At 33.9% G+C, this 27,221-nt stretch overlaps 6 protein-coding genes across 10 annotated transcripts; 3 read left to right on the top strand and 3 right to left on the bottom strand.

Moving 5' to 3' along the window:
- Window positions 1–1,365: 1,365 nt before the first annotated feature.
- Window positions 1,366–9,189, top strand: LOC105631345 (phosphoinositide phosphatase SAC2). Its single transcript, XM_012213429.2, has 16 exons — window positions 1,366–1,890; window positions 2,237–2,441; window positions 2,524–2,689; window positions 3,365–3,587; window positions 3,946–4,022; window positions 4,247–4,434; window positions 4,515–4,612; window positions 4,747–4,880; window positions 4,973–5,095; window positions 5,498–5,855; window positions 6,669–6,790; window positions 6,938–7,051; window positions 7,790–7,969; window positions 8,195–8,365; window positions 8,457–8,541; window positions 8,691–9,189. Exons 1-16 carry the CDS (start codon window positions 1,810–1,812, stop codon window positions 8,796–8,798), a joined length of 2,433 nt encoding a protein of 810 aa, XP_012068819.1. The 5' UTR covers window positions 1,366–1,809; the 3' UTR covers window positions 8,799–9,189.
- A 213-nt stretch (window positions 9,190–9,402) lies between these two features.
- LOC105631346 (small ribosomal subunit protein uS2) lies at window positions 9,403–11,712 on the bottom strand. The gene is made up of 5 exons (XM_012213432.3): window positions 11,492–11,712; window positions 10,851–11,113; window positions 10,532–10,729; window positions 9,900–10,107; window positions 9,403–9,669 (listed from the first exon to the last, which is right to left on the bottom strand). The coding sequence occupies exons 1-5, from the start codon at window positions 11,637–11,639 to the stop codon at window positions 9,557–9,559; spliced, it is 930 nt and encodes a 309-aa protein (XP_012068822.1). The 5' UTR covers window positions 11,640–11,712; the 3' UTR covers window positions 9,403–9,556.
- An 870-nt stretch (window positions 11,713–12,582) lies between these two features.
- LOC105631347 (HSP20-like chaperones superfamily protein) lies at window positions 12,583–13,454 on the bottom strand. The gene is made up of 2 exons (XM_012213433.3): window positions 13,114–13,454; window positions 12,583–13,020 (listed from the first exon to the last, which is right to left on the bottom strand). The coding sequence occupies exons 1-2, from the start codon at window positions 13,321–13,323 to the stop codon at window positions 12,763–12,765; spliced, it is 468 nt and encodes a 155-aa protein (XP_012068823.1). The 5' UTR covers window positions 13,324–13,454; the 3' UTR covers window positions 12,583–12,762.
- Window positions 13,455–15,931: 2,477 nt separating this feature from the next.
- LOC105631348 (auxin-responsive protein SAUR78) lies at window positions 15,932–16,597 on the top strand. The gene has a single exon (XM_012213434.4). It carries the CDS (start codon window positions 16,074–16,076, stop codon window positions 16,434–16,436), a length of 363 nt encoding a protein of 120 aa, XP_012068824.1. The 5' UTR covers window positions 15,932–16,073; the 3' UTR covers window positions 16,437–16,597.
- Window positions 16,598–19,259: 2,662 nt separating this feature from the next.
- Window positions 19,260–19,840, bottom strand: LOC105631669 (auxin-responsive protein SAUR15). Its single transcript, XM_012213844.4, has one exon. The coding sequence runs from the start codon at window positions 19,717–19,719 to the stop codon at window positions 19,402–19,404; it is 318 nt and encodes a 105-aa protein (XP_012069234.1). The 5' UTR covers window positions 19,720–19,840; the 3' UTR covers window positions 19,260–19,401.
- A 944-nt stretch (window positions 19,841–20,784) lies between these two features.
- On the top strand, window positions 20,785–26,539 carry LOC105631349 (putative complex I intermediate-associated protein 30). 5 transcript variants are annotated; one of them, XM_012213438.4, is made up of 9 exons: window positions 20,785–20,942; window positions 21,243–21,311; window positions 21,789–21,902; window positions 22,240–22,290; window positions 23,380–23,471; window positions 23,650–23,730; window positions 23,877–23,975; window positions 24,789–24,973; window positions 25,839–26,539. In XM_012213438.4, the coding sequence occupies exons 2-9, from the start codon at window positions 21,260–21,262 to the stop codon at window positions 25,891–25,893; spliced, it is 729 nt and encodes a 242-aa protein (XP_012068828.1). In that variant the 5' UTR covers window positions 20,785–20,942; window positions 21,243–21,259; the 3' UTR covers window positions 25,894–26,539. The 5 variants fall into 5 exon arrangements, with proteins under 5 accessions (XP_012068828.1, XP_012068825.1, XP_020533907.1 ...); XM_012213435.4 differs by having other exon boundaries at window positions 25,830–26,539; XM_020678248.3 differs by lacking the exon at window positions 25,839–26,539 and adding an exon at window positions 25,273–25,386.
- The last annotated feature ends 682 nt before the right edge of the window (window positions 26,540–27,221 follow it).

The following is a 27,221-nucleotide window of genomic DNA, read 5'->3' as shown; positions in this document are numbered from 1 at the left end:
GTAATATGTAATAATTGGCTATACATGCTTTTCAAACACAAAATAGGGATTTGGTGTTTTTTTCTAGAAAGTCATTTCAATGTAATTGAATGTCCCCACTCCTCCACCCATTGTATGAAATTTTAAGTTGCATTATGAGAAGAAAATTTTAACAAGTGTCCACACCTCTTCAACCACCTTGTATCCACCCATATGTTACATATCATATATATAAATATAGGAGTCAACTTGTATTATTACAATCACTTTCGTGGGTTTTTCTCCTTTTCCCTTTACATTTTATATGTTAATGCTAAATATATTTTACAACAAAATACCTAAAATTTGAAAAACACCATTTTCACCAACTATATATTTAAGAATGGATATTGGGTCAACCGATTTATATCTTATGTGGTTTTCTGATTTTTTTCTTTTTTTTGTAAAGTTGATATTTTGCTTTCGTGTTGCCTTATTTCAGAAATAATTTATTCTGAATGATTTTGTGTTCAAACCACTTTGAATCAAATAAAAGTTACACACGTTTTTATATTTTTATATTGTATGATGAAATATTCAAATGTTTTTATATTTAATCAATGATATTTTCATTTCAGTAAATATATATATATATTTCATTTAATCCATCAAGGAAAACGTTTATATATTATATGGTAATGGTAATGGTAATGGGGATTAGAATTCCAGCAAGGATATCACCTGTAAAGAGACAGTTGAATATTGGAATAATATATGATATGATAAAATATTATATGCTTATAATCAAGTTGAGAAAAAAAGAGAAGAAAAGCATATTCTTATTCTGTTATTCACCATGTCATCGCCAATAATAGCTGCTCCTGCTTTCTTTTTATTTTTTAAAATGGATCCTTTCAGTCTACTGTGGAAATAAAATATTTACTACAAGCCTTCTACAATATTAAGTTCATATTTTTTTAATTAAATAAAAACATGATAAATTTATTAAATGTTTGTTGCATCTCTAAATTAATTCAAGATTCAACCGAGTTGTATAACTTTTTTTTGTTTTTATAAACTTTTTGTAACTTAAATATTTTTTTTGGAACTTAAATATTTAACTTAAATATTTTTTTTTCCAAGGATAAAACTTAATTTTGGAACTCCATGGCTTTGTGTCATCACTTCAGTGGCTAAAGTCGTTATTACCGTTCCATGGCAGCGTTAACAAACAGAAAAAAGATTAAAAAAAAAAAAAAAAGAGACAAAACTGAAACAATTACCGAATTACGGCCACGTGTTAGTTTAAGAGGTTAACCGAAAGAGGAAATAAAGTAAGAGTCACGGCGACATATTCGTGTATAATTTAACAGACAAATCCAATTAATTTTTCTCAAAATGTAAAGTTATATCAAAAAATTTAATACCAAATTTCTGTTTTAATTTTTTTTATTTTGCTGCGTGTAGTATCTACAGCCTCTCATCTCCCTCTTAGTCTCTCTCGATCTCCAGACTCTGCTTCTTCCGTCGTCATCGATCTGCTCTCTCTTCCTTAAAACGCTCCGTTTTTGCTTGTTTTCCGGTTTGCTTTCCTTTCAAAAACTGTTTCTCCTCCGAGATCACAGCAGTTTCTATAGTTCTTATTGTTTTTACAGCTTTTTTCTGTGTACTGTCAATGGTGTGTTTATTTGTTTATGTACTTAATTATGAACACAGCTAAAGAGACATATATATATATATAGATACGTTTATTGTAGTGTGTGTATAGATTTGAGAAGTAGAGATTTGTTGCAGTAGAGAGTTGACCCCGGCCAAGGACAGCTCGGGGGAGAAATATAGATCCGCGTGGACATGGAAACTAATTTGAATGGCGTGGAACCGTACCCCAATTCCTGCTATTTGCAGAAATTCCGACTCTACGAGACTCGTTCGGTATGTACTATGTTGTTGCTTTACTTCATGAATCTGGTTGAAAATTGAGTATACAGAAAGAATGTTTCGATCCATATACTTGATTTATTTGTTTCACCGATTGGATTTTGGGTTCATATTCGAGCCTTTTTTATTTCTCAACTCATTTACCAAACCAGTTTACTGTATCATACGATTTTTTGAAGTTTTAATATTGTTTGCCTCTGCTTCATTGTTTGTTTTTGTTTTGTTTTTTAAAACTCACAGTATTCTTAGGCTGTATGTTTTGCGTAAGAGTTTGTTCCCGCAAAATATCTTTATTCTTTCTCAGTGTTTTTAATCCATTGTTCATTCTATTATGCAACAGAATTTTTATATGATAGGAAGAGATAAAAACAGAACCTTTTGGCGGGTTTTAAAGATTGATCGATTAGAGGCATCTGAATTGAATATTTTGGAAGATCCTGCAAAATACTCAGAGAATGAATGTTGTGAACTCATAAAGCGAATACATGAAGGGAACAAATCAACTGGCGGACTTAAATTTGTAACTATTTGTTATGGAATAATTGGTATGTATTTAGTTTTGCAAGCTCATCTTTCTAAGCTCTTTCATCCATTTCACCATATAATTTTCTTTCTTCTCTAAACCAGGTTTCATTAAATTTTTGGGACCTTACTACATGTTGTTAATAACAAAAAGAAGGAAAATTGGTGCTATTTGTGGCCACGCAATATATGCTATCAGCAAGAGCGAGATGATTCCAATTCCACATCCTTCTGTGCGGTCCAATATGACTAATTCTAAGAACGAGAACAGGTCTTTTGTCCATTCTGCATGTAAATGTAACATGTACTTGGTACTATTAAAGAGACCTATGAGATTAGTTATAAAAAACTGTGCATTTTTTATTTGTAATTAGAAGAGGATTTTGTTTATTATTGTTTTATTTCATTTCAATAATTTGCGGAACAAATAATTTGAGTTGGCATCGTCTATTAGAAGTAGACAAGTTCAACACTGTGGAGGTAACTTCTGTACTATTTTTGCCAATACACCCTTCAGTGTTAATTAATGATGTGGGCTTGTTTGATTTTATCTTCTGGTGGTATATTTTCTTTTCCTTTTCTTTTTTTAAGATTGAGCTAGTTGAGTATCTAACTCCAAGATATGCAATATTAAATGTTACTGTTGCATCATACTTAGTTGATAATATTGTGTAGTGGCTATTGCTAGTTCGTTTCCTGCATATTTACAGGGGGCAAACTTCATTGCTGTTGTGATGATGTTAATATAACATATTGAATGAGACAAGGTATCATCAGGGTTTGTGGGGCAGGAGTTACTTCCTTTTACTTTTTTTTTTTTTTTGCTCTTTATTTTTCCCTTTTAGCTTTATAGTTTAAATTTATTGAGCTAGTGCTTAACTCAGTAAAATTTCTTCCTTGATTATAATAAGAATGCACTGATCTTTTATTCTTAATAATGATGTAGATACAAGAAGCTCTTATGCACGGTGGATCTCACAAAGGACTTCTTTTTCAGCTATTCATATCATGTCATGCATTGCCTTCAAAAGAATTTATGTAACAACAAGACTGGGCAAGCTCATTATGAAACAATGTTTGTTTGGAATGAATTTTTAACACAAGGAATCCGGAATAACCTCAAGAATACTCTATGGACAGTGGCATTAGTATATGGCTTCTTTAAACAGGTGCAATTTATTTTAGTAGACTTGCCTGTATAAACAAGTTCAAAAACATTAGCTGCATAAAGAGAGTAATGCCTCTATGATTTCTTTAGTTGGAAATTAATAGGTTACTGATCTTGGATATCTGTTACAAATGGTGCAAATATGATATTTTTCTACTTTTTGTTCTCGTAAAGACCTTTTCACTTCCCATATCATTTGTCAATAATCCATGTTTTAACTTCAGCGCCACATTAATTAGTTCATGTGGCCTTTCAATTGTTCCTCAATTTTGGTAAAACTATGACGTAATTGTAAAGTGGACTTTGGACTTTCTGCAGCTTTAAATATGTATTTTATGTTATCCTGCTATGTTATCCAGGTCAACCTTTCAGCATCTGGTAGGGACTTTAAGTTGACTCTCATTGCCAGACGCTCACGCCATTATGCTGGCACAAGGTATGAATAGTCCTTCAAACTTTCTGAACAAATTTCCCAGTGGATTATGTAAATGGTTCAATCTGCATTTCTTTTTCCTCTTGAGTTCTTATTTTTTGCCCCCGAAGTGACGAACTTCCTATATATTGCATGAATTAAATTTGTAAATATCTTCTTTTTCACCGAACTTCATTATTGTTCTCAAATTAAACTTTAATCTTATTTTCCTACCTTTTCTTGTGTAGATATTTAAAACGGGGTGTGAATGAGAAGGGTAGAGTGGCTAATGATGTTGAAACGGAACAGATTGTGTTTGAAGATGTTCCTAATGGATACCCTGTGCAAATAAGTTCTGTTGTTCAGCATCGGGGTTCAATCCCACTGTTTTGGTCCCAGGAAACTTCGCGATTGAATATTAAACCTGACATTATATGTACGATTCAGGCACACTAAACTGTAATATTATCAGTGGTAACTTCTCCTAAATAATCTTATTTCTTGTTCTATTTACAGTATCAAGGAAGGACAAAAATTATGAGGCAACAAGACTTCATTTTGAAAATCTTGCAAAGAGATATGGAAATCCAATAATTATTTTGAATTTAATAAAGGTAGGCTCATGCAACTATCGAGGGAGAATTGATTATATATATACATGTCCATTTCTGTAATTTGCCTGTATGCAATCTGGTTAGTGATGTCTTTGTTGTTTTCATCTTTTGGCAATTATGTTGGTGATTGACAGACACATGAAAGGAGGCCTCGGGAAAGTATACTCCGTGCAGAATTTGCTAATGCCATCAGATTTATAAATAAAGGCTTACCTGAGGAAAATCAGCTCCGGTTCCTCCACTGGGATTTGCATAGAAATTCCAGAAAGTACTAAGCTTGCATCAGTCTCTCCTATTAATTTTTCCTCCAGTTATTTCTAATAATATTAATGAAAATATTATTCGGTTGTTTTGGAACAGAGCTACCAATGTGTTATCATTGCTGGGGAAAGTGGCGGCATATGCATTGGACTCGACTGGCATCTTTTATTGTAAACTTTCACCGAGTTTAAGACCCTTGGGATTGATCTCTCCCTACTCTGAGTAAGTAACATTTGGCTGCTAGCTCTTTTTTACCTTCCCCGTCACATCTCCTTACGGTAATGAGTGCACTGAGTACCTGCAGTCCTGCTTTCATCCAAGCTTTTGTTTGCTTTGTAGCCACTTTTAAGGTGCTTCATATGTGATTTATCGGACTTCTAATGGATTGAAAATTCTTCCCTAAGAGTAGTTCAAAGTTCAGCTTGTGAGATGCACATATTAGATGTTAATATTTTTAAAAGAACAAGAAGAAACTTAGAAACTACCATTCTATTGAGAAGTTGCTTATGAGAATTATTCTCTGTTAGCAGCTTCTCATTTTTAGCCAAATTGCTATGCTCTCTCTATTGTTTCTCTTAATTCCTCCTGGCTACTTACTCTGTTGGCATTGCAAATATTTTCCAGGGATAATGATGACAGGTCCTCTCTTGATTACTCTTCCAATGATAATGACTTGGAAAGAACTTCAGATTCAGAGATTGGGAACTTTGATTATGAAGCAAATGGAAATCAGAGTATCCCAGCCCCAAAGTTTCAAAAAGGGGTTCTAAGAACTAATTGCATAGACTGTTTAGATCGCACAAATGTTGCCCAATATGCCTATGGTTTGATGGCTCTTTGTCGTCAGTTGCATGCTCTTGGATTTATAGACGATCCATTTATTGATCTAGATAATCCATTGGCGGAAGATTTAATGGGCATTTATGAGACAATGGGTGACACGCTTGCACTGCAATATGGTGGTTCTGCTGCACATAACAAGGTAACCCTTTTAGATCAAGATGGAATTTAAAATTTCTGGACACAGGAGAAAATGTAAGTAGGAATGGACATTTTTCACTTTTTTTTTTTTTTAATGTAGGGACTAGAGATAGCTACCACCTAAGAACTTTTGATTGCCAAATCTTAATTCATTCCTTTGCACCAAGGTTGAGAACTTATGGGTACAGCAATCGCTCTTTAGTGGAGAGAGAGAGAGGGAGAGAGAGAGAGAGAGAGTGAACTATTCAAGGAAGAGCCAGACAAGAAGTGGTGTCTGCCTTAAATTTTATAGCAAATTTAACATCAAATCCAGTCTTCTGCTTGAATGTGATGAGAAAAGAACAAAGAACTCGTTTGGATTTGTACACCTGTATGCAGCCTAGGGAGAGAAAGTGAGCAAGCTAAGGAGTTTAAAAGTCATTTAAACACATGAAACAAATCATTATTAATATTATTACCTAATCAAATTGGAAGCAAACAGATTGCATAATTTTCCTACTTTTATTCTGCTTAAAATATTTGATTTGTCATCCCTAGGGGGTTATGAAAACTCTAATTTGTAGGTTTGAATGAGTAATTTTGTTGTGCCTTGTCAATGATGTATCATGTATTATGAAGTTAGAATGAGTCATATTTTGAGTGAAAATCTATATCAGACTGAGCTACAAGTTCCCCTTTGGCATGCCACATGAGTCTTTTATACTCTTTTTGGGGTTGGATGCTTTTCTTTTTCTTTTTTTTTTTTTTTTTTTTCTCTCTCTCTTACTAGAGTTTATCAATGCCCATGTATCACTTTTTTCAAATGATTAAACAGATATTTTCAGAAAGGAGAGGCCAGTGGAAACCTGCAACTCAGTCTCAAGAGTTCTTTAGAACTCTACAGCGTTATTACAGTAACGCATACATGGATGCTGAGAAACAAGATGCGATTAATGTGTAAGTGAATAGGATCTCTTTTTCTGAGCACCAGTTGTTTCTGAAATGAAGCGTCAAGGTGTTCTCACAATTGTATTTCTCGATAATTGGTGCACTGAAATGGGAAAGGTTGCTAATTTAATGTGATACCTGACTTAATTTGAGCAGGTTCCTGGGTCACTTTCAGCCACAACAGGGAAGGCCAGCCTTATGGGAATTGGATTCTGATCAGCATCATGATGTTGGAGGGCGTGAATGTGATTTAGTTGTTGAGGATACTAGGTACTGTATTCGTCATGATTACATATTTTTCTCTATTGTTTTGAGAAATTTTTTTTCAATGGAAAACCATCCCTTAGCACTACGTTGTGCTTTGCTTTTGAAAAACATAACGGTTCAGGAAACCTGGTTTAGATTAATCCAAAAATATTGCTTTATTAGACCATGACCAAAAGATGTATCAGACAAGCAAAAGAGATTATGAGGGCCAATTATTTTTTACACAAGAAAGAGTTGCTTATTTGGCAACTTTTGATATCATTCAACAATTTAACTTGAAAATTGGAATTATTCATTTCACATCTGGTGCAGTTGATTTTGTTTGAAACATGCTTTTATATATAGTAATATAAACTAATGACAATGTGAGATACAGTATTCATAGATTGATAAAAGAATATGATTTTACAAATCTACCCTCTAGCAACCCTTACAGATAAGCCTTAATAATAAAATGACGACAATCAATAAGGATAAAAATTATCAGTTTCTTCCAGGTCCTTTTTTTTTTTTTTTTTTTTCTTTTTGTGTGTGTTGAATTTTCTTGCAACTTGTGAAGTCATTCAACCATTTTATCTTGAAAACAGGAGTTATTCATTCATATCTCTAGTGCAGTTGATTTTGTGCAAAGCATGGGTTTGTTTGTGGCTCAGATATGATAGTTTAAACTGATATAAGAAATTGATGACTGCACTTGAGTGATATCCAGAAGCTCATAACATTAATATCTATTATCTTCAGGTCATTCTTTAAAAGATCACTATCAGAAGGCAATATTCTTCCTGAAAGTGACTCTCTTGTAGCATCTGCAAGTATTGGACATAATACGCCTTTTCCTGAAATGCAGCAAGGAGTTAATAAGGGTCTTTCAGGTTCAACGCCAGAGATCTCAACCTGTGAAAGTGACATATCATATTCAAGGTCTGCCTAAATCACATTACCGTACTTGTTACATCTTGATGCTGCTTTTTGTTTCTAGTGAATAGACGAGGGGAAAACTTTTGGTAAACCTGCATTTAAAGATGCTGCCACAGCGAAAAATTAAGTTGTTATAACTGTTCTTTTCACGTGCTGGGTGTAAATTCGAGCTTCTATGGCCTTGTATGAAAAGCCAATATGCTGATTAGTTGGTGGTTGTTATTTTAGGTGTACACCCTCAATGCCTCGAAGGCAGCTCTTTCATGGAAAAGACGAGTACTTCGAAACTGAACATATCTGCTACGATGAACATGGAGATGCATGTAACTGTTCAAATTTCGTCGACTTAGACTGGCTTTCTTCATCAGGGAATTCTTGCGAAGAAGATCCTTTTGACAGGTACTTTTTTTTATGGTTCTGTCGAGCAAGTTCTTCAACAAACTGTCTAGCAAAATATTTACATGACCCATTGATAATTAAATGGCTACAGATCAATAGCTGGCCAATCATCAGAATATCTTGTAAATGAATTGAAAAGCGAAACATCTGCCAGTGAATCTGGATCTAGCGTGAAGGTTAGTATCTAATAATTTAGTGCTTCTAGTGTTTCTTTTCCTGAAGTAGTCAAGATTCACCTTTCATATTACCTGATTCCTGCTTTTACTGCCATTTTATTTGTTCGTCATTTAGAAATGTTTAATTCTAACTTCTCTTTAACCTACAGGGAAGAAATCAAACTGCAACTGACCTTTCGTCGGAGGATCTCACGGGTGTATTTTCAGAGCGATTTCAGCACTGGGTAACACACGGGGAGACACTTTTCCAATCATAAGTTGATGTCCATCAGTATTTATTTGAGATATTACCTCGTGATCGTGATCCCATCCGAAGGATGTGGATTGCAGAACAGAGAATAAACGGGATAACACCCTACAAAAAATTCTGGCATTAAGCAACAGTGACTTGCGGTATTTGTTCAAATGTGTACCTCCAGAGTCCAGAAGGGTGATGATTGAGGCAGCACAAAAGCTAATTCACTTGGAGCTCTCGACGACTCCAATTTCTTGAGGCTCTAAAACCACATAATTAACCTTGTATATATTTTTCAAAATCGAGCTTAGTGTACAATATAGGCTAAACAAGCACCCCTTATCAGTCAGATGTTTTCATTTAATTACGTTCTAAGCAATAGCATTAAATTCAACGGCTAAATTTCTGTTAAAGGAAGCTGTATCCTATAAATGGCCGGTCGCACTTACATTCCTTTTTCAACGAAATAACACTCAATTAATTACTTTAAGCTCAACAAGTCTCTCCAGTAATCTTAGGGCGAGGTAATAAAATTTTCAATTATAAAAAATAAGAAAATCCATATTGCAACAATCAACAAAATCCCTCACTAAACATTAAAGGATAGCATTTTAAACTGCTAAAGATACGAAAAAATAACATTACTTGATTAAGATATAGCCAAAATTTTTAAAATACAATCTCTAAAACAAAACTATGCGCAAATTGACAATAAAATAAGTGTCCATTTCCCACTTTGATGTTCATAACTAATCCAGGAAGAAGCATTAAAACATAGTATTAAGTGTCCATTTCCCAGCCAGTAGCAGTAGCACCAGGTGCAGCAACGGGTGGAGCTGCACCAGCATATTGTGGTGGTGGAGCTGCAGCATCCCACTCTGAAGCAAATCCCCCTAAAGTTGAAACAAAAGGGTTGTCAGAGAATCAGCAAAGTAAATATTGGAGCAAAATGCAAAAAAAAAGTTTGATATGGTAGTACTGTGCATGTGCTGAATGAATCTCGCTAGCATGGTTATATAATGGTAAAAAGAAAAATGGCAAAAGAGTTTCAAAAGCACAAGGAGGTCACAAGGTATAATGAAATAAAGCAAGCACGCTTATTTGATAACTTCTTAGTTATTACCTTGCTCTGGAAACAAAGTAGCAGCAGGAGCAGCTGGAATAGGCTGTTGAGCTGCATCAGCAGTCCATTGACTATCAGGGATTTGGTTGCCCCAATCAGAAGCGAGCGAAAAATCAGCTGCAGGAAGTGCATAATCAGCAACTGGTACAGCTTCCTCCTCTTCCTGTTGCTTAGCTTCTTCAGGCTCCCTGTAGAAAAATAAGTCAACCTGCACAAAGAATATAAATGATTAGAGATGGAAAATAGAACTAGCTCCCTCTATCCCAAAATAATAGTCCATATTACTAATTAGGAAAAGTCCATATTAATTGTCCACTTACCTAAAAGGTCAATAAATCAAAAATTTATTTTGTCAACTATAAATTTAAATAATTCATGTCAATTTCTGAGCACAATAGAAGAATAAAATTGATAACCATTTTAACAAATCAACCTAAAGTAGAAATACCATATGATTTCTTCATATATATTACCATAAAATGCCAATATCCACTACAGGCAAATTAACTGTAGAAGTTGGAGGATGAGTGTTTACAGTATGAATCTATACCAAATGCAAAATCTGGAAGAGCACAACATATAATATTAAGCCATTAAACACAAAAAAGCATTATCTGATAAAATATAGGTACCATGACATCCCACTTGTGCCCTTGTGGAATAGTGCCACGCATCTGCAGAACCATTCTAGCCAACAACCAAAATAGACATCCAATACTGTGCTTCCCCTTGTTGTTAGCAGGAATGCCAATATCCACATACCGCATAGGAGAATCAGTGTCACAGAAAGCAATAGTTGGAATATTTCCAAGAGCTGCTTCCTTGATAGGCTGCATGATGTTATAAAATAAAAATAATTAATTAAAATTTGGGTTAAGGGTCATAAAGAAAACATAGTGTCTCCAAAAATGACATCACTAAGCTTAAGATCATCGGTAAGGCAAAATTCACCTGGTGATCAGTCCTTGGATCAGTAAGGATCAGGAGACGAGGCTCATTAAATGAGGTTTGAAGTTGATTGGTAAATGTACCGGGAGTGTGCCTTCCAGCTATGGCATGAGCACCAGTGTATTGGGCAAACTTGAGGACAGCTCTTTGACCATATGGCCTTGCAGACTGGACAATGATGTCCTGAGGGTTCTCAATAGCAACAATAACCCTAGCAGCCAACAGAAGTTTTTCCCAGGTCTTACCAAGGTTGATGATATAAATACCTGGGGTATGAACATCAAATAATTTAGCATCCTTAAACATCTTCATATATCATAAAGCTTTAGCATTTTAGCGCTCTGGCATCCATAAAAATAACAAACACAACCAATTGTACAACTAAATACTATCAAATATAAGAAATCATCTAACAAATAAAACATCACAGCATGTTTGAATCAAATTATAGTCCAAGATGATTAGGTGAAGATATTCTCTCACTCTGTACGCCGGAGATCTAAGATCTCACATCTCATATCAGATAACAACATAACAATCATACAACCAAAAGCACATAAAACCGCAAATGAGAATTCCTCGTAATTTAATTATACAGTTCTCAATCATCCAAAAACAATATATAGAAGATAGAGAGGATCTACCATCATTCCGCCGCTTGAAAACATAGCGTTCCATTTGGAAATCGCAGTTTTTGGTGCCGAGGTGGACTTCGGCTGCCAACATCATCTGTATATCCAACTCCTTCTGGGACAGAGCCCGTGTAGGTGCTGCTGTAGTACCAGTCGCCATGGCTTCGTCGAGAGAGACAGGCAGATACAGAGAGGTAGAAGAGAAAGAGATGAGCTAGGGTTTTCTTAAACTGAGTGCAGAGAGAAACTAGGGTTTTGAAGGCCCAAGGAAAGTTATGGATCGGGCTTGGGCTTAACTCCACAAAAGACCAGCCGTTTTCTCACAAACGATCCGCTGGTATAAAATTGTTTATCGAGCTACGGCACGTCGTATATTCGTGTTTAGATAAACGGGCGGTTAAATTTAAGATGAAATGATCATAGAATCTTCCTCCTAACGAGAAACCTCAAATTCCAATTCTGAATATGATGTAATCTTTGTCTGTGAAAGCATTTTTTAATATTAAAATTTCCCATATTGATGTCATGTTAAAAATGTAATCATGCTATTTTAGAGATATATAACTCTTCCCAAAAGATCAAGTATGGACAAACCTTATCATTCAGCAATAAATGATCAACCTGGACCAACCTTATTCTCTTCGCATTACCCAACAAAATATAAGTAAATATTAAGATAGACAATAATACATATTCTCTATCCAAAAACATAATGTATAAAATATAAATCATATATTTTCTTTATCTCAAAATATAATGTAAAAATATAAATCATTTAAAATTTACAGATATTTAAATTATTTTTTATTTCAAAATTAATAATTAAAAAAATAATCTTGAAAAAAAAAACATCATTTTCTCTTTAAAATATTTTAAAAAACTTAATTTTTAAGATAAAATAATCAAAAACCATTTAAATATAGAGATCCAAAAACGATTTTTATTTTAATATTTTGAAACAGAGACTTAAAAACTAACTTATATTTTTATATTTTGAGACAGAGACCCAAAATCAAACTTATATTTTGAAACAGAAATACTATTATTTTTGCCTTTCAAGAAAATTTTCACATTGAAGTGCACAAGCTCTGAAATTGAGAGGATGACCAAAACAACCACAAACCATGATAACTGAAGTGCATTGAAGTACATTTCAACTTCACAATTTTGCCATTTTGAAACCAGCCAAAAAGTTTTTACATTACAAATTTACAACTCCAACACTGAATCCCTAAATCCATCTACCAAAACAAGAAATTCAAAACCAGAGAAAGACTCTTCAATTAAGAGACAGTGACCTCAACTTTCTTAGGCTTGGGTGGTGGAGGAAGCTTCTCAACTACAACAGTCAAAACCCCATTTTCACACTTAGCACTAATAGCGGACACATTAGCATTTTCAGGCAACCGGAACTTCCTCATTAGCTTCTGCTGTGCTCTCCTCTCAAGCCTTATATACTTGCAGCCTTCTTCTTCCCCATCTTCGCGTTTCCTCTTCCCTCCACTTTTAATCACCAGCGTACTCTCATCTTCAACAGTCACCTATAAACAATTCACAACAAAATCAGTCACAGAGAATCATAGAATAAAAAATTCCAACAAATATAACAAAACAGAGGAATTTCAGTCTTCTACCTGAATATCAGTTTTAGACAGGCCAGGCACATCCATATAAAAAATGTACTCTTTAGAGGTATCCAAGATATCGGCTGGAATGGCACCTACGCCTTTGTTCTCATTAGCTTCATTAGATCGCGAATGGATCATGAATTTCTCGATGCTCTCCGGTATACTGAACAATTGACTCATTGCATCGAACACATTCGAATCTGCTACTCGGCTCATCTTCTTAACTTACCGTTAACGACGTGATTGTTTATCGGGAAAGTTGATGAGAAAATGAGAGAGAGGGTGGGAAATTCTGTTGTTGTGTGGAAGTTGGAATTCGGGTTTATTTTGCAAGAAAGTGGTGCGACCAATATAACGGCAGAGGAAGGAAAATTCCAGAGCGGTAAAAGAAGAGTCGGGAAGAATCGCAAGCTTTATGGAGTTTTCCGGTGCGTGCACGTGTGTGGTTTCCTCTGATCCTTTTCGGTTTGGAGTTGACGTGGAAGCATCTGCCAGAGCCACGATAGCATAGCCTGTAGTCTTTGGGCTCAGAGATTAATGGGCTCGACCTGGCTTTTTGCATACCCAATTAATATTCAATTGGACTCTCAATTATAGCCCAACGAGGATAATGAAGAAATTTACATTGTGGCTATGCAGGGGGCAAAAAATTAAGCTCAATAAATTGAAAATATACTTAATATTCTTAATACTGATTGCAATTATATGTTGGTATAATGAACTAAATACTTTTGATTTACTAGTTATTTTATTTAAATTAATATTGTAATTAAACATAAAATGACAATGATTAGTTAGTGCACATGGCATAATCACCCAAAGTCCACATGATCATAAATTTTTCTTCTAGCTAATTTGTGAAGCACATGCACACCATGTACCAAATTTTTGTTGTGTCAACTCCCCTAATCCTAAAGCACATGCCTTCGAGCCTACAAAACAAATCCTACTCTTCAAGATTTGGTGTGATTAATTTTAAGAAAAAAGTTAAAAATCTCCCATGGATTTGTATACATATAGCATGCCTGACCTTTTGGCAATAATTTTGCCAAAGATATGCACACACATGCAGGGACATGCTATATGTGATAAACACTCACAGCTAAATGCACATTGGATTTGATTGAAACTTCCCTTCGTTTTTGCTAAAATTGAGCCTCTTAACTTTCATCTATTAATACTAAACCTTATTTTTAATGTTGATACTAAAAATTGAAGAATTTAATAGGCAAAATACGATAAATTCAAGACTTAAATATGGGTTTCACCGACTATTTAAGCCAAAGTTTTAGAACAGAAGTGCCTTCTAACTATAATATAATAGTGCAAGGAACCAAATGGGACTGTGGAGGATCAAGTGGCCTTGTTACTCAAGCAACATTGTCACCACGCCTTAGAGGTGTGGTAAACTTTTAGGGCTAGACTCCTACTTTTGGTTGTTCTTAACCCCAGAGAGAAGGAGCAAACACGTTGTTTGTACAAGTTTAGGTGGTGGGTACCTATCTATTGCAGTAATTGATATTATGTTATAACTATATATGACCTTTGGACCACTACTGGACCTCTCTCGTCTTTAGCTAGGTTGGAATTGGAAACAACATGTCTAACCTCCATTCACCATAACAAAAGATTCAAACTTTATCAACGAGACAAAGAGTAAATTCAATTTATAACTATGTTAGAGTTAAGATTGAATTCATTGTTTAATTTTAAAGTACTGGTGAGCGTTAAAATAGTAAGTCAATGTATAAAATATCTCACTTTTTTAGCTTGAAAGAAAATGTCGGTGAGCATTGATTAAGAAAAAAAAAAAATCTTAAAGGGCTTGTATGTTTAAAGTTGATGGAGGATTCCAAGTACAGATAGGTATGTGAAATGGACAATCTAAAGAGCTGTGTTTGGTAACAAAAAGCTCAAGAAAAGCACAGTATGTAAAGACAAATGATAAAGGAGTACTCTAATTGTAACGCACAAAGAAGATGCCCACCTTGTTGTTACCCTTGTTTGTTGGGTTGCTGTATGTTTTGAAACTGCACCAATTGGTGTTACAGATGGGAGCCACTGGCTCCTTACCCTCCAACAACTCTTGTTGCTGCCAATCATAGAAAAAACCAATTAAGCATCATACTAATCATCAATCTTTATTTCCTAATTACCCTTTTAGATTTTGATTATTTCAGTATCCAACATTTATACTCATTTCTACTTGATGGAAAAGAAAATATACCCTTTATCTGATGCTAATCTGTATATTTCTAGCAGCAATATTATGAGAAAAGGGCAATCTAGGTTATGATCTTGAGCCACTCAATAAGATTATTTATTCACGTGGGTTGCATCTGCCGTATGACCACCCATTGACAATTACTCATAGTTCTGCAAATTAATAGAGTTATAAATATTCTATTAAATATTTTGAATTTGAGTGATATTTTGGCAAATTTCGGATTTTCGAGTATATACTCGAATCGATATTCAAATCTCGTTTAGATTTTGAGTATGGGATGGATACATTTGATGATCCAAAATACTATCTTTAAAAATATATAAGAAATATTTGTGTTTCTACTATCCATTGTTGATACAGGTATGTATACTGTATACATACTAGTATATGCATAGGGGTTGGTATGTAATTAGACATGAAAAAAAACAAAAATACAGAAGCACCCACCAAGAATGCCAAACAAAGTAGCAACTGGTTTTGAAGCCTAAAATGTCTCTCTCTTAGCTGGTAATGATATATATCAAACAGTGGGCCATGCACGTATATGCTTCTCTCTCTCTCTCTCTCTCTCTCTCTCTCTCTCTCTCTCTCTCAAACACTGTCTCAATCTCTTATATAGGAACCTTCCTCCTCCTTTCTTCCCAAAAACTTGAACTCAGTTTCTAAAACTCTTTCTCTCTCTCTCTCTTGCGATTTCCATACACAGACAATAATAAAAGCCTCAATAACATACATAGACATGGCCAAGATTGGAAAGCTAACAAAGCTCAAGTCAGCAATAAAGAGATGGCCATCTTTCACTAAGCTGGGTCGTACAAACAGCTCCATTGCTGCTAGTACTGACGTGATCGAAGACAACATTTCAAGGGAACTCCAAGCAGTTTACGTCGGTAAATCAAGACGGCGATATCTTTTAAGCTCTGATGTCATTTGCCATCCTCTTTTTCAAGAATTGATAGAAAGATCAGGTGGGTTTGATGACGGACAAGTAGTCATTTCTTGTGAAGTTGTGTTGTTTGAGCATTTGTTATGGATGCTTGAAGGCGGTGGCTCTCAGTTAGGCTCCATGGAAGAGCTTGCTGACTTTTACTACACTCGCTAATAACTAATTAGCTAGTATTACTGCGAGTATCCCTATACCCAAAGGGTATGTGACTATCCTCATAATTGTTTTTTCTAGTAGAATTTGTATGGTGAGGATATTAACCCAGTAATTGATTTAATGGTGGATGTTGAATTTTAATTAGCTTCTTTTATTATTAATTTTTGTATTTTGGATTTGCTTCTAATTAGGGTTTCTAATTAATGTAGTTTTTTAGGATTGTTATTATTAACTAGTAAATGAAAATATTGTTAAATGCAAAAAAGTTTGTAGCTAGCTATACAAATTCCATTTTCATTGTTGTTCCTGTGCCTTTTTGGCTTTTCTTTTAATCATCCTTTCTTGTATTTTTGTTGTCTTGGTCAAGTCGCTTCAACCTTTCGTGCCAATAATTTACAGGTTGGCAATGAAATGAAATTACTTAGAATCTTCTTTGATTTAAACCTAAAAACCTTCGAATCAATCTGGCATTTAAATGTATATATACATATGAAAAGGAAAATTCAACCTGTAATAGAAATGGTTACAATAAGAACTTATAATAATAAAAATACTTTGTACACTTACCTGAAAATTACACTTCCTTACTTTACTTACGTACCGATTTGAACATACTCTACCTCTTCCAAAAAAACATGTTAAACAACGTTTGAAATTTATGGATTTTATATATATTTGTCTGAGTACCAAGCAACATGGCAAAGAAACTTTCTTGGTCCCCTTATTAATTTTGGTCTTATTCTCCAAAAAGAAAAAGAAATAAATTCTTTAGATTTTATCATTAAATTGGGTCCCAAAGACTTTAACTCTGTAATTTCCTTTTCTGAATCCAATTCATCACTATTAACTAGTAATGCAGTGCAGTAAACACAGCTGTAGCTAGTAAATTATCCAAGTACGACGTAGGACCTTAATTTCTCCTTTTCAGTTCGTCCTAAACAGTCCAATCAATCAAAATGCCCCTCCATCTCCACTCTGCAGATTCCATAATTAAGCTTCTGTTCTTCTGGGTACATATATATAAGTCTTGCTGCACTTTTTTTGTTTTTTTTTTTCTTTTACCGTAGTTATTGGGGTGTGTGGGGTTAGCTAGGAGTACTGGAGTAGGAGACGAGATCAGTAAAAGACATAACATGCAAATTAATTAATCACTAAGCATGTGAGTAACTACTTTTAATTGTTGAGTAACTTATAAAATCAGTTGGGAAAATACATAAGTTAATTGCAAATGATTGGGTAGTTAGAGATGCTTCTTAGCATTTATACAAGCATTGACATTCATTATTATATGTTTTGATTTTGTTATTATATATGCGGTTGGTGATGCATATATATATATTTAACAAGCAGATTTGGCTTGCAGACAAAGACTATAACCAAGAATTCTATATTATTATAATTAAAGACAGAAAAAAGTGGGGAAATGAATTAACAACTATGAAAAACATAAAACCAACTACCTCCTCGGAAATTTATAAATTAAAATAAATTGTTAGATTTCATCAAATTTAAATAATTTATTCTCTATATTGTAAGACAAATCTTTAATTATTTAAATATTGATATGCTAATTAATATCCCATTTAATAAATTGATTCTTAGTAAAAAGTGACTCGAGAGATAAGACACGCTTGGATTGGAAGGAAAATTTCTACGAAATCCCAAAAAAAATTATAATAACGAAAAATCGCAAATCTTGAAATTAGGGTTCATGTTGTGATATCATGACTTTGCAACTTGGGAATTATATATTAATATATATGGGTAAGCTAATTATAAAATGGGCAGTATTAATATACATAAAAAGGAGGGAAAATCTAAGTCATGATTCCTAGTGCAATAGCTGACAAGTGTTGAAAATGACCATAAATTGAAAGGTACATGAATACAAATTAAGTTCAATAGAGATGGGGCTATGTTTTGGCTTAGCTACTAAAGAAAGAAAAACAAGTCAAGGGCTCAAAGCACCAAGATTTGGCAGTCAATAATCAATGTGCCCTTAGCCTGCAATAACTATGGGCGTTTTGCCCACACCACAGGGTCACTTTTTGCCTCCTACTTGGCAACAAAAATTTGTTTTAATTTGAGAATTGGCCAACTTGCTCAAATTATGATGGATTGGATCCTTTCTATATACTCTTTTTGTTCATCAACTTCTCCTTCATCTTCCATTTGACAACTAGTTATCTGCCAGCTGCAAGTATTGGGTAAGCTGTCAAATAGTGTCATTATTTTTATTTATTTTTGGCTCAATCCATCAGTTTGGCTCTATTACGCTAACTAAAATCATTGAACCTGAATGAGGTAGTTTATTAATAAAGAATACTTGCGGAGTTGATCATCATGACTTAGGTCATAGGTTTGATTTTTCGTAATACAAACTCCTCCAGCTTAGTCCCTTTACCTTCAAGAGCGAGCAGAAATTAATCCAGTGGACACGGGTCTAGATACCTCGTGCAAATATAAAAAAAAAAATATTGAAAAATGAAAAAAACGAAAAAAAGAAGACATATTAAGAAGATGTGGTCGGGTGTCAGATCACGAGAGTTTTTACTAATTTGGTTAGGGAAGGACTACCCATATTATATAGTCCATAATGTTTTTTCACTTTATTTGACCTCCTAATGAATAAAAAAAATAATATCTAAATTTGGTAATAAGATACCATTTGAATAAAAAACAACCTCAAAATCAATGTAAAAAAAAAAACCCTCAAAATTGTAAAATATATGGATTTAAAATATATATATATATATATATATATATATATATATATATATATATATATATTATAATATTAAAAAATAAGATAAACGACACATCTATTGATATAGATACATGAATATAAGGAGGATGCTACAGATATAAATAGATAAGAATTTCCTTGCTAATAAGGCTATTTACAAATTCATTAAGCATAACATTTATCTGCAATCAAATTATAAACAAAGCAAATGAAGACTAATTACGTTGATTTAACGCTACTAATCGTTTTCTTGCCTCTTCTAATCATCCACTCCTCGAAATCCTTGGCTTCGAATGGAATTCTTAAAACACCTTCATTACAAAATCCATATTCTTCAGCTGATTTGCAAAGAAGCTCCAAGAATTCTGCATCACCAAATGCTCTTCTATGAACAATAAATCTCTTACTACTATTCTCACTAACCCCTACACAAACTGGCACATAACCTCTAGGAGTTGATGGAGAACCAACTCCTATTCTCTTAATACCTTTAGCTCCATTAATGAACTTGCTCAACTTACTAGCTTTGACTCCCATTATCTTATCCCTCTTACTGGTTTCAAGCTATTGTTCATGGCAACTCATTAATGGGGATATATACTATACTTTTCACATTACGTGATAGTGATTTATTAATGGGAATTTCAATTCATGGGGTTATAATAATAATAATAATTAATAGCTAGATTGCCGTGACAAGAAGGTTACAGGGTAAGGTGGATTACTTATAGATTTGCTAATTTTTATTTATGATCCTATAATACTAGTTTATGATATAATTTTGTACTTATCAGGAATTTGCTAGTAAGATTTTGTCATCTGATTATGGAATTGAGTGCACGTAATTCACCAATCAATTGGGTTTTGTCTTCAAGGTAAATATTGAAAAGAGTACTGTTTTGGATTTTGCTTTAGATCCTCATAATACATATTTAGAGTACGAATTGTGTACATTTTTTCCTTGGAAGAACTAGTCTTAGAAAGGACATATTACCTTAATTTATTCATTTCAAGAAGACATTTTGTCCTTAATTATATATGGTGCTTCTTTCTACATTTAGGACAAATGAGGGTAATATTTTTTTTTTTTTTTTTTTTTTTTATCCAATTGGTGATAAGCATTGTGGTGGAAACCAATGAAAGCAGTGAATTTAATGTTCTCATGGGCTTTATACAATCATACATTCGAATCTCGTGTAGGTTTTAGGAAACTTTCAAGTTCTGCTTCTAGCCCTGTAGCCCTTTAGCTCAATACGGGCCTCATTGTTAGCCCAATATAGGCCCAATGAAACCGCAATTTCTCTTGTTTCTTTCCCTTCGATTTCGTCAAGTGAAGCTCCTCCTCTTTGCCTTCAGCATCTCATCTTTATCCTCCAGCCAGCAGCGAATGTGGAAAGGCAAGGGACTGTTTGGAGGTCACGCTTTTCATATGGTTTTCAGCTCACGCGCTGACCCATCATAAAAATAGGCTAAATTGAGCATCTTTGTCTAAGTTCATGGGGAAATTGGAAAATAAAAGTATTTTTGGGTATCTTGTATATATTGGGCCCAAATTAATAAAAAATTGTCGATCGAAACGACACCGCATTGTGGTTGAGAATACTTGCGACGCCGTTTCTAAGAACTAAAAATCAACGAAGAAGAAGCACACTACTTTTTCATCATCTTCAGCCTTAAATTATCTCATTGCGGTGATGGCGAACGGCGATCGATGACTGACGTTACCACTAGGTACTACTGCAATGCAAATTGAAAGTGAAGTGAGTCTCTCTTTCTTTCTCAGTTAGCTTTTCTCTTTCTTTGTTCGTCTTGTGCTTTAATCAGCCGAATGAAAGGTTTTAATTACTCAATATTAAAACTTGTTTCCAGTTGCTAATTGTAAAAATCAAGTTAGTATTCTTCGCGTGGGTTCCCTATTTTTATCTATAACTCAGTAAATTAAATGATTTTTTGAGCTCTCATTGGTTTCCTTTTATCATTTGATGGTTTTTATTTTCGAATTTAATCATAGACATAATTGATCTGGAAATTTTCTTTTTTCGGATGTTTTGTGGAGGAAGTTTAAGGTGGAGTAGTGATGTCCAGGTTTCGCGCGCTTTGGCAAGCTTCTCTCAATGCAACAAAGAAGGGTAATGTTATGAACTTTTTGTTCTGAATTTGTGATATTTGATAACAAATGTAAAATAAAACCATGGATAGAGAGAAAACTCCTTAGTTTACTATTGTGGAAACTTAAGAAACAGAAGATGCTGCATTTCTGCTTCTGCTTTAACCCATAAGAGGCATAAAAGACTAAAAATGGAAAAAATAGGTTTCACGGTTTACATTCCTCATTTTCCCCCTTTCATTACCGTCAAAAGAATGCACCTTTTCAAGCTAGTTGAGTTTAAGAATACCTCTACACTCTAGATTACAGAGTAAAATGGTTATACTAATTTTTTTTTTCTTGACTCAAAAATATTTCTTCATTTCCATTTGTCTAATTATCTTTTAGTCTGATATATTCAATTCCTATGATGCATGATTCTTCTGTAGTTCTTTTGTATTACTTTTTTGTTATGCAATTTATGTTGTTCGTTACTTGACATTTTTACTCTTTACTGTAGCTCTCACTGGGAGTCTTGAAGATTTGATGCCTCCAAGTGAAAGGCTCATTTTTAATTTCAATTCAAAAGAAGAGCTAAAAAAATGGCATCTATATTCAGATTCTGAATACGGAGGTACATATATGCAATTTCAATATCTCTTTTGCATGTCTATCATCTGTCTGAAACAAACTTGATGTGAAAAAATTTGCCAGTATGTAGGACATGCAGAAATTCACGGTAATGGACAGTTTGATTTTCTGCAACCTTTCTCTGGTCAATTTTATGCTGGATGAGTATGGTTAATACAATGTCATGCATGCAATAAATTACCAAGGTTTTGATAAATGAAATCTTTAAATTTGTTAAAGCATATTTTCATTTGAAAGAAGAAATAAGTATTAAGCATACAGTGATCTGTTGAGGGACTAAAATGGTGATCAGTAGTTTTATTATTTCTTTATTCATTCAGGTTTATCATCAGCTTCCTTGGAGATCACAGATGCTGGAAATGGGCTAAAGGGTACTGGCCTATTCACTTTCTCACAACATACGATTACACCTGGAGAGCTTTTTCTTCAGATGACAGTTTTTTGTCTTTATATCAATGTGATGCTTTTAAGTAAGATTCATCATGTAAAAAAAAGGTCTTAAATGTTAAAATAGAAAGGAAAGTTGTGATGAAAAACTTTGATCCAAGAATTAGCATTCATAATCTTTGGCAATTATGCATAACAGGTTATACTACTCCGCAAAAAGGAAGCCATCCCTTCAAATTATATATTCTCTCTCCCTATACACACACACATATACATTCTTCCTGTCTTTTGTTCTCTATGGACCCAAAATCTCATGATATATTGGAGACTGTTGTAATGTGAAACATGGGTTCTTAGTCAAAACCTGAGATAGTTATAGATTCTTCTTTGGAATTCACTTTGGATATGATTACTTTAGCAAACTGTTTTGTTCTATTGTACATATAGTTCTTTGTCTGTTAGCAATGATGTTATGAAGCCAAACACCCATATTTCAGTGAAGCAATCTGTTAATTTTGGTTTCATATATTTTTTACCCTTCTATTTTTTTCGGTTATTATTGGTTTATACCAACTGGAGTTGGTTCAGAATCAGTTCATAAGAGTGAGAGAAGCCAGTTTTTTTGGGGCGCTGAGTTAAGACTATGATTGCATTTTGACATTTTAAACATAATAGTACCAACCTTGAACTCGTGATTTTGATCTCCTTATTCTGAAAATATTGTTTCTTTCCATTTCACATAATAGATATTACATTTTGCATAAGTTTTCAGTTTCTGTTAAATCTATTAGTAAGAATCCTAGCTCCATTTGGATTCTACCCTCTCTTGTCTTGAAGTTTGCCCTTTTAGATAAATTATTTTGAAGGTTTTCCTGTAGCAGAATCTTGTGCAACATCTTTTCTTTTCTTTCCTTTCTTTTGTTTACAGCTGCAACATTTGCACTACTTGATGAGAACATTGTGAATTGGTTTTCTTATTTTAAAAAAAAAGAACAATCTTTCTTAATATCTCTATTTATTCATTTCCAGTCTTTTCAACTCAAAATGTTTATCGCTTTTGATCTTCTTGATAGGGGTTTTCTCTGGGAATCTTTCATTGGATGTATCTGAGGGCTCAAAGTGGAATATAACTCGAAGCGGTTTCTGTGGAATGCGATCCAAGAAGGTATAGGAATCAAGTGTCTGATTGAGGAAAGAAATACATTGAAATTCATGAAGTATCAAATTGAAAGTAAAACAAATTTATTGGCGTTGCCCTGCAAACTATACATCCTTTAAACTTAGTTCATCAAAGTTCATTGTTATACAACCAGATTTAACTTCTCAATGTTTATCTTCTGCAGTTTGATGGTTTTATTGATTTAGATGCATATGATACAATTGCTCTAAAGCTTAAAGGTGATGGAAGATGCTACATATCCACTGTGAGTTTTTGTTTTCTTCATTCATGTAATTAAAGAAACACAGAGCTTGTATTGCAATTGCTGTGGCCTCTATTAATTATTAAATAAACAACTTAACTTTTGCTGTGAGTTTTAATGCTAAACCCTTTCTAAATTTGATGATACAGATATATACAGAGAATTGGGTAAATTCACCTGGACAAATGGAAGATAATTCATGGCAAGCTTTTGTTTTTGTACCTGAAGACAATTGGTATATTGCAAAGGCAAGTTATGTTTTCCTCATGATTATGTTTTGAGGCATTATGTCAGCATTAGCTGTTCTTTGTAACCCTGCATTTCAAGCACCAGTGGTGATCTTTATATTATTGACTGTATTTGATTGATATGTATTGTGATGAGTTACACACCAAGCTGATTCTTTTACAGTTATCATTAGTACACATAAATTCTCCTATATTTGTTTCTATTATGATGGGATAGAGAATGGGTTTGTGCATTATTATGAAGCTTCTGCTCGTTGAAGATGAAATTCACTGCTAATAGCAGTGCAACAGAAGATGAAATGAAATCAGTGTTTCCAAATGCTTGTAATGCACTTAACTATTAATGGCTAACATTGGAAATTAATTTCCAAGTTTATTGGTTAAACCATTTCCACCGGTTACTGACTTGGTATTGATATATTGTGGAGTACACATACTTTACCTCTGCTATTAAAGTGAAGGGTTGTATATGCCTGTTGTAATGGATGAGGCCATTCTTTAATCTATTAACGTTGTACAATAAGCTGGAGCTATTTGATGAAATCACTTTTCATAATACCAGCATTTATATGCTTAAAGAAAATAATGGTGAGTGAGTGAGCTTTGGTTGGTTAGAGTTTGTCAAATAAATTATTTGTCTGTCTTTTTTTTTTTTTTTTTTTTTTTTTGCTACTTGTTCTGTACTGATAAAAGAGTGCTATTATCGGATGGACAATAGAACACCACACGTCTTGTGCATTTATAAAGAGGTTTTTGTTCTAGTGCATGTAAACAGTTTATCTTATTTCCTACTTTCCAATAACCTTTTTTCAGATTCCTCTTGCTCGATATTTGCCAACATGGAGAGGAAATGTTATAAATGAAAAGCTGGAAATGAATCAGTCCCGTATCCTCGGCATGTCTCTATCAGTTAATGCAGAAGGTGGCATCCCAGGTGCCAGATCCGGACCTGGTGATTTTAATGTTGAAATCGATTGGATCAAAGCCTTAAGAACACAGTGAGTCACTGTAAACTGCTTTTGACAATTTTTGAAATGACTATGCAGCCCTGTTTCTCCTTTTGGTTTTACCATGTATTCACAATATGTTGCACAAGATGATGCTGATGTCATAATTTTGCCTGCAAAAATATGTAGAATCTTCCGATCTAGCAAAAATGCAGAATTTATAGTTTGGTAAACTTGCATTTCACTTTCAGAATACTTTTTATTTTTCCTCTCATACCCTCCTGCAATCTGTACCTTTTCGAGCTTGGCATGATTGCTTTTATCACATTCGAGAAGTAAATTGACTGCAGTTTATTATAAGAGAACAACAGAAGAGATGCCAAGAACTAGGCCACATTCTTGTTCTTCTAAACTATACAGGTGAGAATTTAGTGAAAAAGGGAAAAAAAAAGAAAAAGAAACAATCAAAATCAGTGCTATTTTTGGAAAGATTTTCCCAAAGTGGGGTATATCATATAACAGCCAGCTTGTTATTGGACCTACAGAAGATTGTTGATTCCTAATGCTAAAAGATTGTGAAATGTATTTATACGGTGGTGAATGAAAACGACCTTTCAAGTTGTGCTACTAATCTTTCCTTATCAATTTCTTTATTTACAACCACTTGACAGTCACCATTAGCTACTTGTATTGGCTATTTTTTAGGTACTTATGTGCAAAATATTTATCTATATCCCCTCATCTTGCACCTTCTATTCATTCTACATTCATGTCAAAAAAACTGTAAGACAGCTGGATGCTGCAAAGCCCACTACCATAAATATCTTTCTAATTTGAGATAAATTGCATGCATTGAATTTTGTTATAATTACTTGAGTCTAATTCCTATGTCTCAATGAAATGTAAGTGGGTACAGACTTGCAGCTTTGAATCTGTCAAGAATCATTCAGCAATACATATTACATCCATGAAAGGATCAAAAAAACAAAAGCAGCAGCAACAAGTGCTAGAGTGGGACGTTATTGCTTTTGTTGTTCTTATTTAGATATGGGTTTTGATTTTGATGGTATGTTCACAAGTTGGGGAGTTTGGGGTCCACTAGAAAAGAAAAGGCCCACATACTTCTGGGTTTTGGAAATTGATGGCTGACTTGGACAAATAGTTTCCAAGCACACACTTCATCTATCTCTGTCATGGCATCATCTCTCCCTCTGTGTGTGTGTGTGTGTGTGTGTGTAAAGCAATTACTAACCATATGTGCCCCAAAAATCAGTGTTTCTAGAGAAGTTGCAGATCTACAGAGTTCTGATTGTTTGTTCATTGTTGATGATTGGTATGGTAGTTCTGGCTATTATGTCGCCACCGCCCTTATCTTGCTTTATAAACCACTTGTTGCCCATTGCATATCCATATTTCCCCTTTTGTGCTTCTTATTTTAGAGCAACATGTAAAACATCTCTTTTTGATTAATTCTTGCAATCTTTTCCAATAATTGAGCTTAATGCAATAATGGAGAATCATCCGTTGCAAGAAAGTGTATTTCTGTGTAAATTAATTCAAATCTCTCTTATGATGAGAGATTTAATCATAATTTTCGATGTTTCAGTTTTGAATTTATGTTACTTTTGGAAGGTGTGTAGTCGTAGCTAATAAAATAGGAGTCAAAGTGATGTATAGTTTCCATGATCTTCTACAATGGGAGATTCTGGTTATAACATATAAGAGGCATGTGCTTTCGAGCCCATTCTAATAAAATTGTGGCTGATAATTGATATTTCACATGGGCATTTCTAGTTTTTCTATGGACCCGTCGGTGCTTGTCAGGGATTGGCATTCACCATATCTACTATATTTGATAAAATTTGTAACAAATTGGACAGCGATAAAATGTATATGGACTACAATGGATATTACATAAATAGGTAGGTTGTAAACTAATCTAGCCGAGCTCCAAATCTGTCATAATTCAAAACTTAGCTTATTTCTCAAAACCTGTTAAATTGAGAGTTCGGTTCGATCTTAATTAGTTTGAAACTAAAATTTAGTTATTTTAAATGGGTGGGTTATTTTGAGATCGCATTTTGTTAATACTAAAGTAATGAATTTTTTTTAATATTAACATAACTGTATTATGCTTTTTAACCTAGAAATTTATCATTAAAAGAAGTATAAAAAATTATACGTTTGCCATAAATTAAAGACCCATGTTCTAAAAATTGAGATCCATCTTGACGCCAATTTTGTAGCATTTCAGTAACTCTGCTTTCCTTTCTTCCAGTGCAGAATGGTTCACCAATCA

The sequence above is a fragment of the Jatropha curcas genome, chromosome 1 (assembly GCF_041381405.1).
Source record: "Jatropha curcas cultivar XTBG-Jc1 chromosome 1, XTBG_Jcur_1.0, whole genome shotgun sequence".
NCBI classification, from domain to species: Eukaryota; Viridiplantae; Streptophyta; class Magnoliopsida; order Malpighiales; family Euphorbiaceae; genus Jatropha; species Jatropha curcas.
Note: the sequence above shows the minus strand (reverse complement) of the source record. Positions and strands in the feature narration are given on the sequence as shown.

What these genes read in the sequence shown, in the direction of transcription:
- LOC105631345 (XM_012213429.2), top strand. Translation starts at nt 1,810, where the DNA reads ATGGAAACTAATTTGAATGGCGTGGAACCGTACCCCAATTCCTGCTAT. An exon ending in TTGATCTCTCCCTACTCTGA is followed by an intron (nt 5,096 to 5,497) that starts GTAAGTAACATT and finishes AATATTTTCCAG; the next exon opens with GGATAATGATGACAGGTCCT. An exon ending in TTAGTTGTTGAGGATACTAG is followed by an intron (nt 7,052 to 7,789) that starts GTACTGTATTCG and finishes TATTATCTTCAG; the next exon opens with GTCATTCTTTAAAAGATCAC.
- LOC105631346 (XM_012213432.3), bottom strand. Translation starts at nt 11,639, where the DNA reads ATGGCGACTGGTACTACAGCAGCACCTACACGGGCTCTGTCCCAGAAG. An exon ending in TTTCAAGCGGCGGAATGATG is followed by an intron (nt 11,114 to 11,491) that starts GTAGATCCTCTC and finishes TTCATACCCCAG; the next exon opens with GTATTTATATCATCAACCTT. An exon ending in GGCACAAGTGGGATGTCATG is followed by an intron (nt 10,108 to 10,531) that starts GTACCTATATTT and finishes TTCTTTGTGCAG; the next exon opens with GTTGACTTATTTTTCTACAG.
- LOC105631347 (XM_012213433.3), bottom strand. Translation starts at nt 13,323, where the DNA reads ATGAGCCGAGTAGCAGATTCGAATGTGTTCGATGCAATGAGTCAATTG. An exon ending in TGTCTAAAACTGATATTCAG is followed by an intron (nt 13,021 to 13,113) that starts GTAGAAGACTGA and finishes AATTGTTTATAG; the next exon opens with GTGACTGTTGAAGATGAGAG.
- LOC105631348 (XM_012213434.4), top strand. Translation starts at nt 16,074, where the DNA reads ATGGCCAAGATTGGAAAGCTAACAAAGCTCAAGTCAGCAATAAAGAGA.
- LOC105631669 (XM_012213844.4), bottom strand. Translation starts at nt 19,719, where the DNA reads ATGGGAGTCAAAGCTAGTAAGTTGAGCAAGTTCATTAATGGAGCTAAA.
- LOC105631349 (XM_012213435.4), top strand. Translation starts at nt 21,260, where the DNA reads ATGTCCAGGTTTCGCGCGCTTTGGCAAGCTTCTCTCAATGCAACAAAG. An exon ending in TGCTGGAAATGGGCTAAAGG is followed by an intron (nt 22,291 to 23,379) that starts GTACTGGCCTAT and finishes TCTTCTTGATAG; the next exon opens with GGGTTTTCTCTGGGAATCTT. An exon ending in GTGGAATGCGATCCAAGAAG is followed by an intron (nt 23,472 to 23,649) that starts GTATAGGAATCA and finishes TATCTTCTGCAG; the next exon opens with TTTGATGGTTTTATTGATTT.